Here is a 16,362-nt window from a genome sequence, read left to right as displayed (position 1 = left end):
AAATACCATACCAAAAATACAAATATAATAATTTATTAATTTCATGCCAAATACTGTGCAAAAATATAATAATATATTAATGTCGTGCCAAATATCATGTCAAAAATACAAATATAATGATTTATTAACAATATGCCAAATACCGTACAAAAAATACAAATATAATAGTTTATGAGGAATCATCTCCTGGGGACTTCCCTAGAATTCATTTCTAGGGATGTCCCCACATCAGTCGTTAGATAGCCATCTAACGGCTGATGTGTAATCTAGAAAGGTTGGCCTACTTTGAGGGGAAAAAGGCGTCTCCCTCCTCGCTCGCGCCCACCCTCCTTCCTCCTCCCCCACCTACCCCTCATGCTCTCCGCCGACCCCCGCCGCCTTTGTGGTGACCCCGACTGATCCGTCCGCACTGCCTTCTCCCTCCCTTCTACCAGTTCCCTCCCCCATCTCCTCCTTCATTCCCCCTCCGATGCCCTTCTCTATGAACAAGCTGCGCTCAGATCATCGCCTCCCTCTCCCTTGCCGCCGCAGTTGATGTCGTTGCCGAATCTCTTTCTTTCGAAGGATCCGATCTTGCCTACCAGCTCCAGCTCCTTGAACACTTTAGTGACATTGTTTTCTAAACAACCATTGATTATTTGTTTGTTAAGTATGGATAACAAATTATATAGTGCATTCATCCATGTAACACAACTGTAAATTGAACACTTTAATGGCATTGTTTGGTAAACCACCATTGATTATTGTTGATTGCTCAGAATTCTTAGGGACTTTTTTTTATTTTTATTTTTTGGGTTGATGAAGGCAGAAGGTTTTCAAAAAAGTGCAAAGCCAAATGCTAACATATAAACATCAATGCTTTTATTTTTCCAGGTGTTCTCAATGTTTCACTCATTGTTTACTTAAGGCTTAACTTTGACTGTTGTGACATTTCCCCATCCTCTGTTGCTTTGGTAACCTTCTACTTTTTCGAGTCTTTGCATGAATTTTCCGGTCACCTAAGTAAAAACAACTACAACAAACTAGAGAGCCATCTAAAATCAGAGAGTTCTGTATGAAATTAGGCCGATTTCATATGGAGGCGGCGGAGGCCGGCGGAGAGCATGCGGGGAAGGGGGAGGAGAAAAGAGGGTCAGTGAGAGCGAGGAAAGAGAGATTGCAGATGCTTTTTTCTCCTCAAAAGAAGGCCCGTCTTTTTAAATTAAACTTCAGCCGTTAGATGCCCATCTAAGAGCTGATGTGAGGACATCCCTAGAAATGATTATTAGAGACGTCCCCATGAGATGAATCCTCATAGTATATTAATATCGTACCAAATATTGTGCCCAAAATGCATATATATAATATTATATTAATACCATGTCAAATGCTGTGCCAAAATCACATATATAATTTTATATTATGATTATATCAAATACAATGTCAAAAATATAAATTAATAATTTATTAATGCCATGCCAAATAACGTGACAAAATCCGCCTAACTCTACTTCGTTAAGGTTATTAAGAATAATTAATTAGGATTAACCCTTTTTAACCCGATCTTAACCCTTTCCAACCCCATCTCATCTTCATCACCTTCAATTACTAACCCCAATCCCCATTGAAGCCACCTCTGCACCGCCGGTGAACTCCACCATACCAAGCAAACCATTGACTCTGTTTCTTGTCTCTCTATCATCCTTGAGGTCACGGATATGGCGGCGGGGAACCAGAGCCCCCTTTATTGCCAGTAATTCAATGCTCTTCAAAGCAACCGATCTCGAAATATTTCCTTCTCCTCCACTGGGCCTTCTTCATCCGGCGGACCTCCGATGATCGAACTTGTCAGCGTGGTGCGTCTCCGCACCGACCACTGCTACGCACCGCATTAAATAAGATCATTGCAATGGCTTGCATTTCAACGTTCCAATCGTTCTTTCCCTTTCTACTTTGTTTTTCGGTTACTCATTCCATTTGATTAGGATTTTGAATCATAGTTAATTGAGGGTTTTTGCAAGAGTTTTTTGGTTTGGATTGATGGAATCTGTTTTTATTGCTTTTGCCAATTGAACGGTAGGAATTTCCGGCAAGGAATGCAATGGAATTTAATTAGATCTCATATTTGGCTTGAGATTATTTGAGTTCTTGGCTGTTGGAAGGATTTTAGGGTTTTGCATTCCACTACACTATCTCATGAATTCTTGGTTGTAGTTTAAGAACAAATTGCATGTTCACCTGTTTTAAAGTAGCTATAATAATTCCATTAGTTTCTTAATCACTGATAACATTGTGAACATCCTAAATACAATTAATCTTTTATCATTTCCAGATAACAACAATTGCACCCAAAATAAGTGGGCTACAAGAAGCATTGCCAAAGGCTATTATTGGACTACTTCCTTTTGATGGTGGTGTAGCAGGTAAAAGTCTGTGTTATGTTTAGAATTTTGAAGAATTTAAAGAAAAATTAATCAATATTTAATTATTTTATTTTGAATGCTTTATTCTCTAATCATAATAGTGATGATTTTGTTTTTTTTTCGGCAAAATCATCTCTTTGATTGCACGTGAGTCATGGAAATATTCCTGCAGATTTACTTGCATGTTCCACTGCTTGCTAAGATATTTATTACATAAAAGAAGTCCACATTGCATCCTATATTTTTAAACAAGATGCATTTCATGTATTTTGTGTTTACATCTCCAATCAGCATGTATTCTATCTACACAAAAAAAAAAAGGAAACTTGTAGCCTTTTTTCAGCTGAATAAAATTCTCAGTTACTTCATGTTTGTTGTGAGGTTGTCTCTACAATATATACATATTTGATTTTGCGCCGATGTTCTTCATTATTCTGTTGGGACTGGTCAAAGTTCTTGTTCGAATCATATGCCGAAGATTATGTGTCTAGATTAGCTATTGTGGCTTCACATTTCTGGTGAAGTTGTATAGAATCTTTGCATATTTTTATTATTCAAGAAACACCTAAACCATGTTTGGATAATTGACCAAGTCTTTCTAGACTCCAAAATTCATCAATATATGTTTTGCTCATATGATCTTCACATGTTGGAATGTGAAGATCATATGAGAAGAAAGGTATATATTCAATCTTATTGCTTCATGTTTAACATTGAAAACAATGCCTAAGGCCATAATATCCTTTTTATGGTTATCCACTCAGTTGATTTATTTTAGTTCCAGAAAAAGACAATGTATGATCTCTGGTTGAATTGAAAGATATATAGTTGGGAGGATCAAAACATGTGTATTTCTGTCAGCCTTCTTTGAGTTTTATCTGAATAAAAAAAATCTTAATTTGTCATTGAAGATGTTTAAAAATGTCCACTTGCCGAATTTGCTGCTAGGAACGCATTCTGGACTGCAAATTGAATTAATAAAATCCCAAATAAAAATGGGCGTTGTAATCATCCTCTAGTTTGATTTTTTACAGTGCATTATTGAATTTCTTTCTTTCTGTTTTTGATCTATTTGATGTAGGTTTACCATTTAATTTTGAAACATTGTAGCTCTTCGTAGACACACTACTATTCTCTGTCCTATCAGATTCATGACTTTCAAGATATGAGCATGAATGAATGGCCATCTGAAAAGGTTACTGAGCATGAATGAAATGGCCATCTGAAATGGTCAGCTTCTAATTTTATGTTTCCTTCCTGGATGGCATTGTCAGATGTTTTAAACTTAAGATTTTTGTATCAAAACTTTTAAATAAAATTTGAAGCTCCTTAAGATTATTTTTTTCAATTGATCAGATCCTTGATATGCTAGGCACTTAAAAAATTTTTCAAACTGCTAAAGAAAAAAAGAAAAGAGAAGAAAATAAAAGAAAAGGAAAATATTTAATCATGCTCCTGTCACTAAGATCTTAAATTGCATTTATAGATCATCTTACTAGAAAATACTAAGTGAAGGTTCCATTGAACAAATAAAACATGAAAGTAGCAATGTGTTTCTTGCATCTATTTCTTTGCCTTGTGTGAAACCTTCTATGACAAATATTTATATGTTCCACATTATTTGGATTCTCTAATTATCTTGGACTATATGCTGACATGGTGGACTTGTTCTAATGAAGTTCATTTATTTAATTATGATTATATAATGTTGAAAAGTGGTTTCCATTTATAAATGTTCAGCCTGCTGCATTGTCACAGATAGGCATTTACTTGCTTGTGGCTTGTTATAGATCTACACGGTTATAGCTCTATTGTCCATTTTTCTCATCTGATGTGTGCACATTCCATTTTATTTTCCTTTTATTTTACCTTTGTGATACTACAAATGTTATACTAATTTTTAGTTATGTTAGTGATGGAGATCATTTTGGAATCTCGATTTTTCTTTGTAATATTTCTTAGCTGACCTCAGTCACAATTTCAAATGCTTTTGCAGAGGTCTAGTTGGATATAGAAGTGTTTTCAATAGTGATACATGTGGGACCGGATTCATGCATCAGGCTTTCTTAAATATGTATATTCTCTTTATGAAGTCCTTCAAACTTTAAAAAATTCTTCAGGCAGGATTGTCATTTCTCTATTGATTTTCATAATTTTGCAAATTTTGATTTAATAAGTTAGCTGAATAATGACCTCAAGAATAGTTAGTTTTGAATACCACCTCTAGTGAAAAATGATTTACTTATATGTGAAATATATTTATGTACATAATTATGTAGCTTGGAAGTATAATTGTGTTTCTTTTGATGCGAATAATGAAACCCTATCACTATATTGTTCCTTTATCAAGCTTTCCAGGATGACTGTCTCGCAACTGTATTCTCTTCTGAGTTGTCTCCCTATGATTGCAAATGCCTAAATATTATATTCAGAAGGAATATTGGAGGATGCGCAAGACATTTGTGATGCATAATCAAATTGTTTTTTCTTAGGATAAATTATTATGTATCTAAATAGGAACCTAAGCATCAATCTGATATAAGATATGTACCGTGATCTATAAATTTTTAATTTTATTTTTTTCCCTGTTTTAGGCAGTAGATATTTTTTCTAACTTTTATGGTAATGGCATGCATCCTCTACTGCTAGGTGGATAGCCCATAGGACAACTCATATTGTTCAAGTTTTAGATAATTGTATTTGAGGCTATTTGTGCACTTAGCAGACATATCTCTTCATTTTGATTCCAATGGAAGTTTTTCTAATTCATCTTGAATGGTAGAAGAGAATCATTGAAAGCTTCAAAATGATGGCAACCAAAAGTGGTTAAAAAACTGGTTAGTTTTATTATAAAGCTGCCCGCATTCAATTTGAATTAGAAGTCTTAAAACTATCATCAATAAGGAAAATCTATTTCTTATGATACCATACAAATAATTAGGAACGAGTCAAATCAGAATAACAGAGCATTTTTTTTAGTAACTCCTTTTTGCTTAAGTATTTCCTTGCTGTGTACAAGAAAAAGGAAAAGGAAAAGGAAATTAGAGAATATAACTAGCTGTCCAGTATGATGGTGTGCAATTTATCATAAATTCAAGGTAAGTTCACTTAAATGCATTCATGTGTAACAAGAGGAAAAAATAATTTTATATATTTATGTAATGAGTAAGAAGGGACACAACATGTGAAAAGGTGAGCGGGGCGGTTGAGATAGTCTATGCCTTCTGAGCTGACTTTGGACATGGATAAGTGGTGCACTTTTGACTTATTATACTGAAAAACTTGCTTAACATAACATTATCTGGTGGACTCATAATATAATGAAGTGAGGTATACTTGAAACTTCTCCTAACAATGAGAACCAGTATATTAAATAGTTTTTCTCATTAAAAACATAGAGAGAAGATGCATGAGGATTGAGTCTAGAGACCAAGATAGAAATGCTTGCCATAGATGCCTTCTCTGTATATGGCAGTCTATATAATGTGATAAATCTTTATTGTTTGGCTATTGAAATTGTAAATTATCTTTTTAGTCAATTGAAAATTCTCACCTGAATGTTTTATTTTTGGAGAACTACGGAATTTTGATTAATGAGAATCAGGGACTAATTTATATATTATTCTATGAACTTGCAGAGTCATAGCTTGTGTGAGTTTTACTTAGTTTTGTTTATGGTGGTCTTATTATTAATCTGATTCTGTATATTGGTTGCAGTGTATGCAAAGCATCGAGGTTCTCTTGGAAATGTCAGAAAATGTGTACTGGTATGTCATTTATCCCCTAGGTACTTGCGTATCTAATAAATGATATTTGTTTTAAATCTTTGTGCCATTGAAGAAGTTAATTTGGATATTCTTGAAGAGTCTGAAATTTCTATTTTAATGTTGTGTTTAATGGAAAAACCATGTGAGTCTGCTCTTCCACTTTTCTCTGTTGTGGGTTTCTATATCTCTCTCTTGTATTAGATTACCCATTATGCCTGACCTCGCCTAATCATCCTTACCCGTCATTGGAAATTTGAAATGAATGAATAGAATAGAAAAACAAATACAATAAGTAAAATAATTCGCAATACATATTAGGAAAGATAGCTTCCGTAGTACAAGTAAACAAATACTTATCTAGATTACAATGCATGGCGACGAGAAGAATACAATGAATTGTACATAGATTAAATGCATGTATGTATAAGTATAAAAGAAAAGATATATGTATAAACAAGATAAAATGAAGCATTTATAATGCCAAAACATAAAAACAATAAAGAGAAGTGAGGTAAAACAAATATATTAATAAATATTGTATTGTACATTAAAATTTGTCTCCACGTCGAGTACATGTTGGTCTAATCTTGCAACAAAGCTAGACACAACACGAATGACATTGTTAATGGAAATAACACCAAGATTACTAAGAAACAACAATACACGATTCCGAAATACATGGAGGAAACCACAGGCACTCGGATGTAGGGTAGTAAAAAATCTGAAGTGAACCAGCATTTGTGGATCTAAATTGCCCTCCTCAAATTATAGTTGAACCGTATCTGAACCACGACGATATCATATGGTCTACCAAAGGGCCGTTGGTGATGTTCAATCAACTTGAAATACAGGGGATTAACTTACTACCAAACATATACGCCTCTCTCAGTTTGTGGTACAGTAATTAGGAGACCGTTACGGGAATCCATGTTGCACGTAGCCAACAGAAAATATTACTTGATAATAACAATTCGAAAATGACACCATCATCGATGTAGAACAGGACATGTCACCCTATTGTCGGAACAGCGGAGAGAAAATGAACTCGAACGCCGCATTTCAACGGTTCCAGTGTCGGAGAGATATTTTCAAATTTGTCAAGAAACTCAGAATAGCTGGAATCAGGTCCAGGATTGCATAAAATAATTCAAGGAACACCCCCAGGGATTTGAACAGGTTACCTGTACTTACAGTTTGACTGCCAGTCTCGCTACGCACCAATTAACTCCTTCCAATGCTTCAACTTGAGATACTGAGAAGCGACGTCATCAATCACATTGTACATGACATCATTCGTGAAGGTGTTTGCATTGAAGTCCATTTGTCCACAGATATAGATATGCGGGCCCAAAGACCTAGCCTATGCCGTTTTACCTGTTCTGCTTGGGCCTTTTAATATCAAACTCATTGGCCGATCAATATCAGTCCTAAGAACATATTTATTATTTCCTTTTGGCCGCATAGCGCCGTTAACAATAAAATAATCCTCTAATCACTGCGCAATACCTGTGCTAACAACGAAAGAACAATTCCATTTAGATTGGAAAACAGAGATGGGTCGTGCGAATAATCGGTCAGCATTAGCCTTCAGATTATGATACTGAAGAAAGAACAACTTGGGATCCTTCTCCCTAATTATTTGTAATGAACTCTCAGCGGAACCAGCAATAAGGGCTTCAGCACAAACTTCAACTAAATTGAGGGGACCATTCCTTGAAGGTCTCCCATTTATCTGGAACTCACCCCAGTTAGTAAAGTCAACGTCCTTCTCAACATACGGCTTGACGTCCTTCTCAATAATAAATATGTTCTTAGGACTAATATTGATCGGTCAATGAGTTTGATATTAGAAGGCCCGAGCAGAATAGGTAAAACGGCATGGGCTAGGTCTTTGGGCCCGCATAACTATATCTGTGGACACATGGACTTCAATGCAAACACCAAAATGATGTCATGTACAATGTGATTGATGACGTCGCTCCTCAGTATCTCAACTTGAAGCATTAGAAGAAGTTAATTGGTGCGCAGTGAGACTAGCAGTCAAACTGTAAGTATGGGAAACTTGTTCCAATCCCTGGGAGTGTTCCTTCAATTATTTTATGCAATCCTAGACTTGATTCCAGTTATTCTGAGTTTCTTGACAAATTTAAAAATATTTCTCTCCGACACTGGACCGGTCAGAATGCGGTGTTCGAGTTCATTTTCTCTCCCCTGTTCCGATAATTGGGTGACATGTTCGGTTTTATGTCGGTGACGGTGTGATTTTCGAATTGTTATTATCAAGTAATATTCTTCGTCGGCTACGTGCAACATAGATTCCCATACCGGTCTCCTAATTACTGAACCACAGGCTGAGAGAGGCGTATATGTTTAACAGTTAGTTAATCCCCTGTATTTCAATTTGATTGAACATCACCAACGGCTCTTTGATAGGCCGTATGACATCGTCGTGGTTCAAATATGGTTCAACTATAATTTGAGAAGGGCAATTCAGATCCACAAATGTTGGTTCACTTTCAGATTTTTTACTACCCTACATCCGAGTGCTTGTGGTTTCCTCCATGTATTTCGAAATTGTGTATTGTCATTTTCAAGTAATCTTGGTGTTATTTCCGTTAACAATGTCATTCATGTTGTGTCTAGCTTTGTTACAAGATTAGACCAACATGTGCTCAAAGTGGAGACGGATTTTAATGTACAATACTTTATTTATTAATATATTTGTTTTACCTTACTTCTCTTTATTTTTCTTATCTTTTGGCATTATAAATGCTTTATTTTATCTTGTTTATACATATATCTTTTCTTTTATAATTATACATACAAGTATTTATTCTATGTACGATTCTTTGTGTTCTTCTCGTCGCCATGCATTGTAACCTAGATGGGTATTTGTTTACTTGTACTACGAAAGCCATCTTTCCTATATGTATTTCGGATTATTTTACTTATTGTATTTGTTTTTCTATTCTATTTATTCATTTCAAATTTCCAATAATGGGTAATGATGATTAGGCTAGGTCAAGCATAATGGGTAATCGAAACTACTTATATAGGTATTGCTTTCAATTATAGAATAACACATTTTTGCATATTATTTTATTTACCAGGTACTACTTTTTATTTTATTTACCAGATACTACTTTCTCTTTTTAGTATCTTTTATAACCTTTCTAGGTTTTTGTTTTTGTTGGTTGTATTTGTTTTTGGTGTTAGGGCCATTACTGGTCACCGATCCGGGAGAACGAGACAGAGGATGTTGATGTTGCCACATTGACGGTGATGAGAGAGAGGGCTTCGACGGCTGCGGGGACGGGAGAGACCCACGGCACACCATTCCACCTCGGGTTCTCCACAGATGGCGGCAAATTTTATTTGAATAACGGCAGCTGATTGGGCCACGTGGCGGTGGGCTCGGGGGACGGCCATCCGAGCCCGAGGTGGAGTGGTGCGCCGTGGATCCTTCCCCGTAGCCGTCCTTCTGTCCTCTTGCTGTCTCCCAACTGGATCCTCGTGACCCGAAGCCCCCTCTCTCATCACCGTCCATGTGGCAACATCAACACCCTCCATCCCGTTCTCACGGATCGGTGACCAGTAATGGTGCTTCAAACCAAAAAAACAAAAACAATCGATAGCTTCCAAGAGACACCCAAAGGATATTATAATGGTCACATGTATAAAATGTGGAACTCTGTCAGAGAATTATGTATACAATGGCGTATATAAACACTAATAACCGTTATAGGAATTGGTACAATTACCACGGCAATAAGTATGGAATCTACTACAACTGATGCAGGTATCAATATAAACAGCTAAACCCCTACCAACCACCGGATTACGCCTGGAGTAAACGAAACAACCTCCGGAAAGTGCAAAAGGCAAAGAGGAAAACAAAATATGTCAGAGAAGAAACAAAATGTGGCTCAAACATCATAAAGCCTGGTATGATGGCATCAACGTACATAACATTACCCTCCGATAGAACAGGGGACAACGACCGAGATAAAAGCTATATATTGTTAAAGTCTCTATTAAACAGGCTCAGTGAAAGTGTTGAATTTGCCAAAAACAGAAATGAACGTTAAACCGATGATGATTATGCAAGGTGTAATAGGACTCTTTGTTGTGCAAGATAGGAGGCCACATATAGAATCAGAGAATTTCCCAGAATTTACACGCGTATTCCAAGGCTACTCCACATACAAAGCAGACACAATAATTAAGACCGAATTACACTCTCGTTATGCCATGCTGATGAAGAAGAAAATTATTATTAACGAGGTTGGAGCGACGTATATAGGAGATATGAGGAAATACGTCAAAATGTCAAGCCGTTATCATGTCTGGAGTTCATTCCAAGATGAAGACGGTGAACACTCCGGCAAATATTCAAATACTATAAAAAACACATTATTATTGTATATTACATGGGACAACACAATAAAGAGTTGTATTGAAGTAGGATTAAATTTCCGTCTTGGCTTCATGTAACGATGAAAATATTAATGTTAAGTAAATACCAAGTTTGATATTTACTACAATCGGCATCCGACGATTAGCTGTAAATTAATAATATATAACAGTACTAATACACGCATAATCACATTAATTATAGAAATATATATTATTTAACAATGGCCGCGCAGCGCAATACATAGCGATACATACATACCAAAATACATTGGGATACATACATACCAAAATACATAGTTATACATAATAAAAAAATACATCATAATAGCTTTGACTGAAGCGGTAATGTAGGCCCACCACGTAGGACTGTCATTGCTTCAGAAATTGATTTACCAATAATAACACCAAGTTGGTCCGGATCCATGGAAATACTATCACGTGCAGTGGAAGAAGTGGAGCAGCCCACTTCCAAAACAGGCGGCCCAATATCAATTACTTCTGTCTCCATGGTCCTCTTCTTTGACTAGTTATCCTCCAAAACCAGTGTAGAGGCCTTATCATGGTAAGACTCACTAGTTAATAGCAAGAAACGATCATAAGTTTGAAGATTGGATGTACTCCGACAAACACCTCTTGAAACAGGGGCCTTTGACATGTTTAAAATCAACATCATCCATGCTGAAAGACTGAGAATGAATCTGGATGGATGGACCACAATATATGATATTATTGGATTTCCGTGCAGCGGCCAGCTTTAATAAACCCTTGAATTTTGTGAATGTGATCTTTCCTTGACATTTGAATCAACCACGTAATAGAAAGCCTTCCACGGTATAGGATCATGGACGGAGAAATAAGAGTTTGAAAAATAATTAAGATCAATTTGGCAGGCTATAAGGAAGCAATACTCGGCCTGCAAAGTATGTCCTACTTCCACCCACTTATCATGAATCTCTATGATGACTAAACCAGTTGCATTGAATGAGACCTGGGGATTATATTCTATTCTGCAATGATCAACCCTCAAATTGTGCCTTTGAACCTTAGCCCAAGCCATTTATGAGAAGCTAGGGAAAACAAGAGTAATTGGAGTAAGATCTTCTGTTAACCTGTATTCCGACTGTCGGGAGCTGTGATATTGACCAATAACCAACTGTAATTGATTATCCATGAGGAAGCCGGAAGAAGAAGAGATGTGTATAAACAGAAATACTCCAGCATTAATAAATATGAGTAGCTTCCAGATGAAGAAGAAGGGGTGTCACCGAAGGAGCTCCTTTAAGATTCCTTCCTAAAGTAAATTGGTGACAATATATAGGCCTTACCTCTCACCAACGGCGGCCATCCGAGTTTAGGAAGTAGATATTTTTTCTAACTTTTATGGTAATGGCATACACTCTACTGCTAGGTGGATAGCCCATAGGGCAACTCATATTGTGCAAGTTTTAGATAATTGTATTTGAGGCTATTTGTGCACTTAGCAGACATATTTCTTCATTTTGATTCCAATGGAAGTTTTTCTAATTCATCTTGAATGGTAGAAGAGAATCATTGAAAGCTTCAAAATGATGGTAACCAAAAGTGGTTAAAAAACTGGTTAGTTTTATTATAAAGCTGCCTGCATTCAATTTGAATTAGAAGTCTTAAAACTATCATCAATAAGGAAGATCTATTTCTTATGATACCATACAAATAATTAGGAACGAGTCAAATCAGAATAACACAGCATTTTTTTTAGTAACTCCTTTTTGCTTAAGTATTTCCTTGTTGTGTACAAGAAAAAGGAAAGGAAATTAGAGAATATAACTAGCTTTCCAGTATGATGGTGGGCAATATATCATAAATTCTAGGTAAGTTCACTTAAATGCATTCATGTGTAACAAGAGGAAAAAATAATTTTATATATTTATGTAATGAAGTAGAAGGGCACAACATGTGAAAGCTGAGCAGGACAGTTGAGATAGTCTATGCCTTCTGAGCTGACTTTGGGCATGGATAAGTGGTGCACTTTGACTTATTATACTGAAAACTTGCTTAACATAACATTATCCTGGTGGACTCATAATATAATGAAGTGAGTATACTGAAACTTCTCCTAACAATGAGAACCAGTATATTAAATAGTTTTTTTTTCTCATTAAAAACATAGAGAAGAAGATGCATGAGGATTGAGTCTAGAGACCAAGATAGAAATGCTTGCCATAGATGCCTTCTCTGTATATGGCAGTCTATATAATGTGATAAATCTTTATTGTTTGGCTATTGAAATTGTAAATTATCTTTTTAGTCAATTGAAAATTCTCACCTGAATGTTTTATTTTTGGAGAACTACGGAATTTTGATTAATGAGAATCAGGGACTAATTTATATATTATTCTATGGACTTGCAGAGTCATAACTTGTGTGAGTTTTACTTAGTTTTGTTTATGATGGTCTTAATATTAATCTGATTCTGTATATTGTTTGTAGTGTATGCAAAGCATCGAGGTTCTCTTGGAAATGTCAGAAAATGTGTACTGGTATGTCATTTATCCCCTAGGTACTTGCGTATGTAATAAATGATATCAGTTTTAAATCTTTGTGCCATTGAAGAAGTTAATTTGGATATTCTTGAAGAGTCTAAAATATCTATTTTAATGTTGTGTTTAATGGAAGAACCATGTGAGTCTGCTCTTCCACTTTTCTCTGTTGTGGGTTTCTGTATCTCTCTTGTATTATTTTGTATATTCAAATGTATCTGATGGGTATTTTAGGATCTACTGAATTAGCCATTCTGTGCTTCTCTTTGGTGTTGATCCCTTTGTGCATTTTTCATGGTTATTTGATCATTCCAAATGTACCTATGTAAATGATGGGTAAATTCTATCATCACTTTTTTGCATATCAAGACCTTAGAAATAATGCATCTTTTTTATTGTTCCAACTAAGGCATAAATTTAATTTTCTCTTTTTTTATTATAAATTTGATGAAAGAAAATTTCACGACAATGTTCCTGATCTATTTTAGGCAGCAGCATATGGAAGTAAGAGTGCTATATTGAAAATTTTCAACCATGATATCTTATGTAAATTTAAAAATAAAACACTGTTGTTTTGGTATATCATCACTGTTATGCTTGAAAATATTGATGAATATCTAGGTCATAGAACTTATAATGTAAACTGGAGACTCTAATTTATGTGGTTAGCATGTTGACTTGTTGTTCCATGTATAATCATAATTTGTTTCATCGTGTGTATTATGCTAGGCGTTCAGTAGAAACAACTTGTCATTTTTATTTCCTCTATGCACACACATGATGGCATGATTGTTGGTGAACACTCTCATGATTCTGATGATCTTGATATAAGATAGAAGGCCTAGGGTTATCGACATGATTATTTTATGGTTTTATCTTTGTATGTTCATAAATTTTCTCACTCGATTATCTTATCTAGGTCAATCCTGTAAGAACCAAGGAACTGACAAACATTTGTGTTCCTGGTAAAGATGAGAATGTTCGCCTATCTCCTCCTCGATTGGTATGTTTCATTCGTACATTTGCTCATCTTTTATAAAAATGTCATGATTTTTTTCCATGTTTTCTATTTTTCTGAAGGCAATCATAGTTTCCTCATAAAATTTTTTTCAGTGTTATTATAATGTTACATGTTCTTCCCCCTTTTTTTTTGTGAAATTATTAAAATCATGCATGTTTTAAGGAAAGCACAACCATGGCATATTTTCTCTTGAGCACATGGCTATTTGATAATATATCTGCCCATAACTGAACTCTATTTGAACATGCTGTGCAGATGTCCCTAGAAGAGGCCATTGGATATGTTGCTTCAGATGAACTTATTGAGGTAAGTTAATGAAGAATCAACTTGGGGGATTTATATTGATAATTTTTAATTTAATGCCATAATAATCAAATATCCATGTTTCCTCTAGGTTACCCAGAAAGCTGTGAGGTTGAGAAAATGGTACCTTGATGTTAATAAAAGGAAGATGATGAGATGTAGGCTTAAAGAGTAAAAACTCACTGCCAAGTCAGTGAGTTTGAAACATCCTGAACTATTTGAAAGCCTTGGAATAGCTCAACCAAAGGTTTCTTTTCACCAAGAATAATTTCTTTGATTACACTTTCATCCAAGTTTCTGGTCTTGAACTTGTTTAGAAATACATTGAAGAAGGGTCTTAAATGGTTCGGGAATTGTTCGTGATGGCCAGGTATGTCTAGATACTTACTAATATAACCTATCAAGTCTATCAAAAACTATCTGGGAAGGTATTTTTGCAACATGTGTAATCTGTGTCTTATTATAGTTGTGAGAGCGCATGCATGCTCATTACTTACAGGTAAATCTTAATCACCAATAATTCATTTCATCTACGTTTCTTATCGTTTAACACGAAATGGACATTGCAGGTGCACCCATACACATTCAGCAATGAAAACATATTCCTGCATTTCAACTTTCATGAGGATGCATATGCACAGTTTGATTACTGGATAAAGGCAATTGGAGTTGATGGTTTGTTCACAGATTTCACAGGAAGTCTTCATCGGCATCAGGAATGGACAACTTCAGTACTTGGAAAAGATGATAAAAATTCTATTACATTGTTGCATAAAATTGCACTCTTAATAACATCTCAAGAGGGAGTAATATAATAACTCAACCACAAGCTCCACTTGACAAATCTCTTCAAGAGAAGTAACATGAAATAGATCAAAATCACTAACAAGAGCTAAAAAATAGCAACAAGCAAGCCACAAGCAGCACACCAAATTTATATAGAAGACCCATTGATAAGTACTTAAATGAATGTAGTTTATTATTATTATTTATAGCACTTCGTATGTAATTGTTGAATATATAATTGAATTGGTGCTTAATTCGCTTCTATTTTGTATTCAATCTAGAATGAAGACACATTGATCAAGAGGAACAAGTTTGAGGCGATTTGAGCTAATTTTGGAAGAAGAATAGAGTTTTTTGAGGGACTTACAGGCGAGCTTATGGGTACTATTATGGCATTTATTGTAGCAGTGCACTGTTCATATATCGTAGTAAATAACTGTTTACGGGCACTGTTTATGGGCATGTTACGACCGTAAACCCCAACCCGAGAACCTTACGGGCATTGTTGCGGCCATAAACCTCGGGCGTAAGGGTATTGTAGCAGTGTACTGTTATATTACTGTAGTAAATCACTATTTATGATCACATTTATCGGCACAGTTACGGTCGTAAGCCCCAACCCGAGAACCTTACAGCCACTATTACAGTCACTATTACTACCGTAAGCCTCTGGTGGTAAGGACCTCTTAGGGTGGTAAGAACCTCCGATTCTTGAGTTATAAAAGCTAAAAATTAGGGCTTCTGGGGGGGATCTTTTTCTCTACTCTTTGGCCGCCATTTGGGCGGCAATTTGGGGGTGTTTTCCATTAGATATCTTGCCAAAGAAGGAAGAAAACAAGACGGAGAGATTAGGAGAAGGTTCAAAGCTTCAAGGGAGCCGTTCGTGGAGAGATCTCAGCGGTGATTTTGGGGAATCATCAAAGAACTTCATCCATCCAAGGAGATTGTGAGCTTTGAGAGAGTTTTATTATTCTTTTTATGTATTTTAATTCATTTGTACTGGATCGTTGCTCTCCTTTAATGGAGGGCTACTTTGTTGGATGTTTGGATATAGTTGAACTCTAGGGTTTATTTTATTGACATTGGTTGTTGGATCTTTTGATGTTTTAATTGTTTCCATAATTGCAATCACTTCTATTTGTAGTCAA

At 35.6% G+C, this 16,362-nt stretch overlaps 1 protein-coding gene across 8 annotated transcripts; it reads left to right on the top strand.

The window, feature by feature from the left end:
• Positions 1–1,563: 1,563 nt before the first annotated feature.
• LOC120258907 lies at positions 1,564–16,362 on the top strand. Of its 8 annotated transcripts, none has more exons than XR_005536034.1 (10): positions 1,564–1,835; positions 2,312–2,402; positions 4,399–4,476; positions 6,120–6,169; positions 9,969–10,114; positions 13,055–13,104; positions 14,024–14,107; positions 14,381–14,431; positions 14,998–15,385; positions 15,496–16,362. XR_005536034.1 is itself a non-coding variant. In XM_039266373.1 (9 exons), the coding sequence occupies exons 3-9, from the start codon at positions 4,438–4,440 to the stop codon at positions 15,241–15,243; spliced, it is 666 nt and encodes a 221-aa protein (XP_039122307.1). In that variant the 5' UTR covers positions 1,564–1,835; positions 2,312–2,402; positions 4,399–4,437; the 3' UTR covers positions 15,244–15,476. The 8 variants fall into 8 exon arrangements, 5 of the variants coding, with proteins under 5 accessions (XP_039122307.1, XP_039122308.1, XP_039122311.1 ...); XR_005536036.1 differs by lacking the exon at positions 15,496–16,362 and adding an exon at positions 14,520–14,798 and having other exon boundaries at positions 14,998–15,106; XR_005536035.1 differs by lacking the exon at positions 15,496–16,362 and adding an exon at positions 14,520–14,927 and having other exon boundaries at positions 14,998–15,090.

Source organism: Dioscorea cayenensis, chromosome 4 (genome assembly GCF_009730915.1).
Source record: "Dioscorea cayenensis subsp. rotundata cultivar TDr96_F1 chromosome 4, TDr96_F1_v2_PseudoChromosome.rev07_lg8_w22 25.fasta, whole genome shotgun sequence".
In the NCBI taxonomy this organism is placed as follows: Eukaryota; Viridiplantae; Streptophyta; class Magnoliopsida; order Dioscoreales; family Dioscoreaceae; genus Dioscorea; species Dioscorea cayenensis.
The sequence above is the reverse complement of the archived record's forward strand: the minus strand, read 5'-3'. Positions and strand labels throughout refer to the sequence as shown.

Coding starts and splice junctions, on each gene's coding strand:
- LOC120258907 (XM_039266373.1), top strand. CDS start 4,438: ATGTGGGACCGGATTCATGCATCAGGCTTTCTTAAATAT. Junction 14,108..14,380: donor GCCTATCTCCTCCTCGATTG/GTATGTTTCATT, acceptor CATGCTGTGCAG/ATGTCCCTAGAAGAGGCCAT. Junction 14,432..14,997: donor CTTCAGATGAACTTATTGAG/GTAAGTTAATGA, acceptor TGGACATTGCAG/GTGCACCCATACACATTCAG.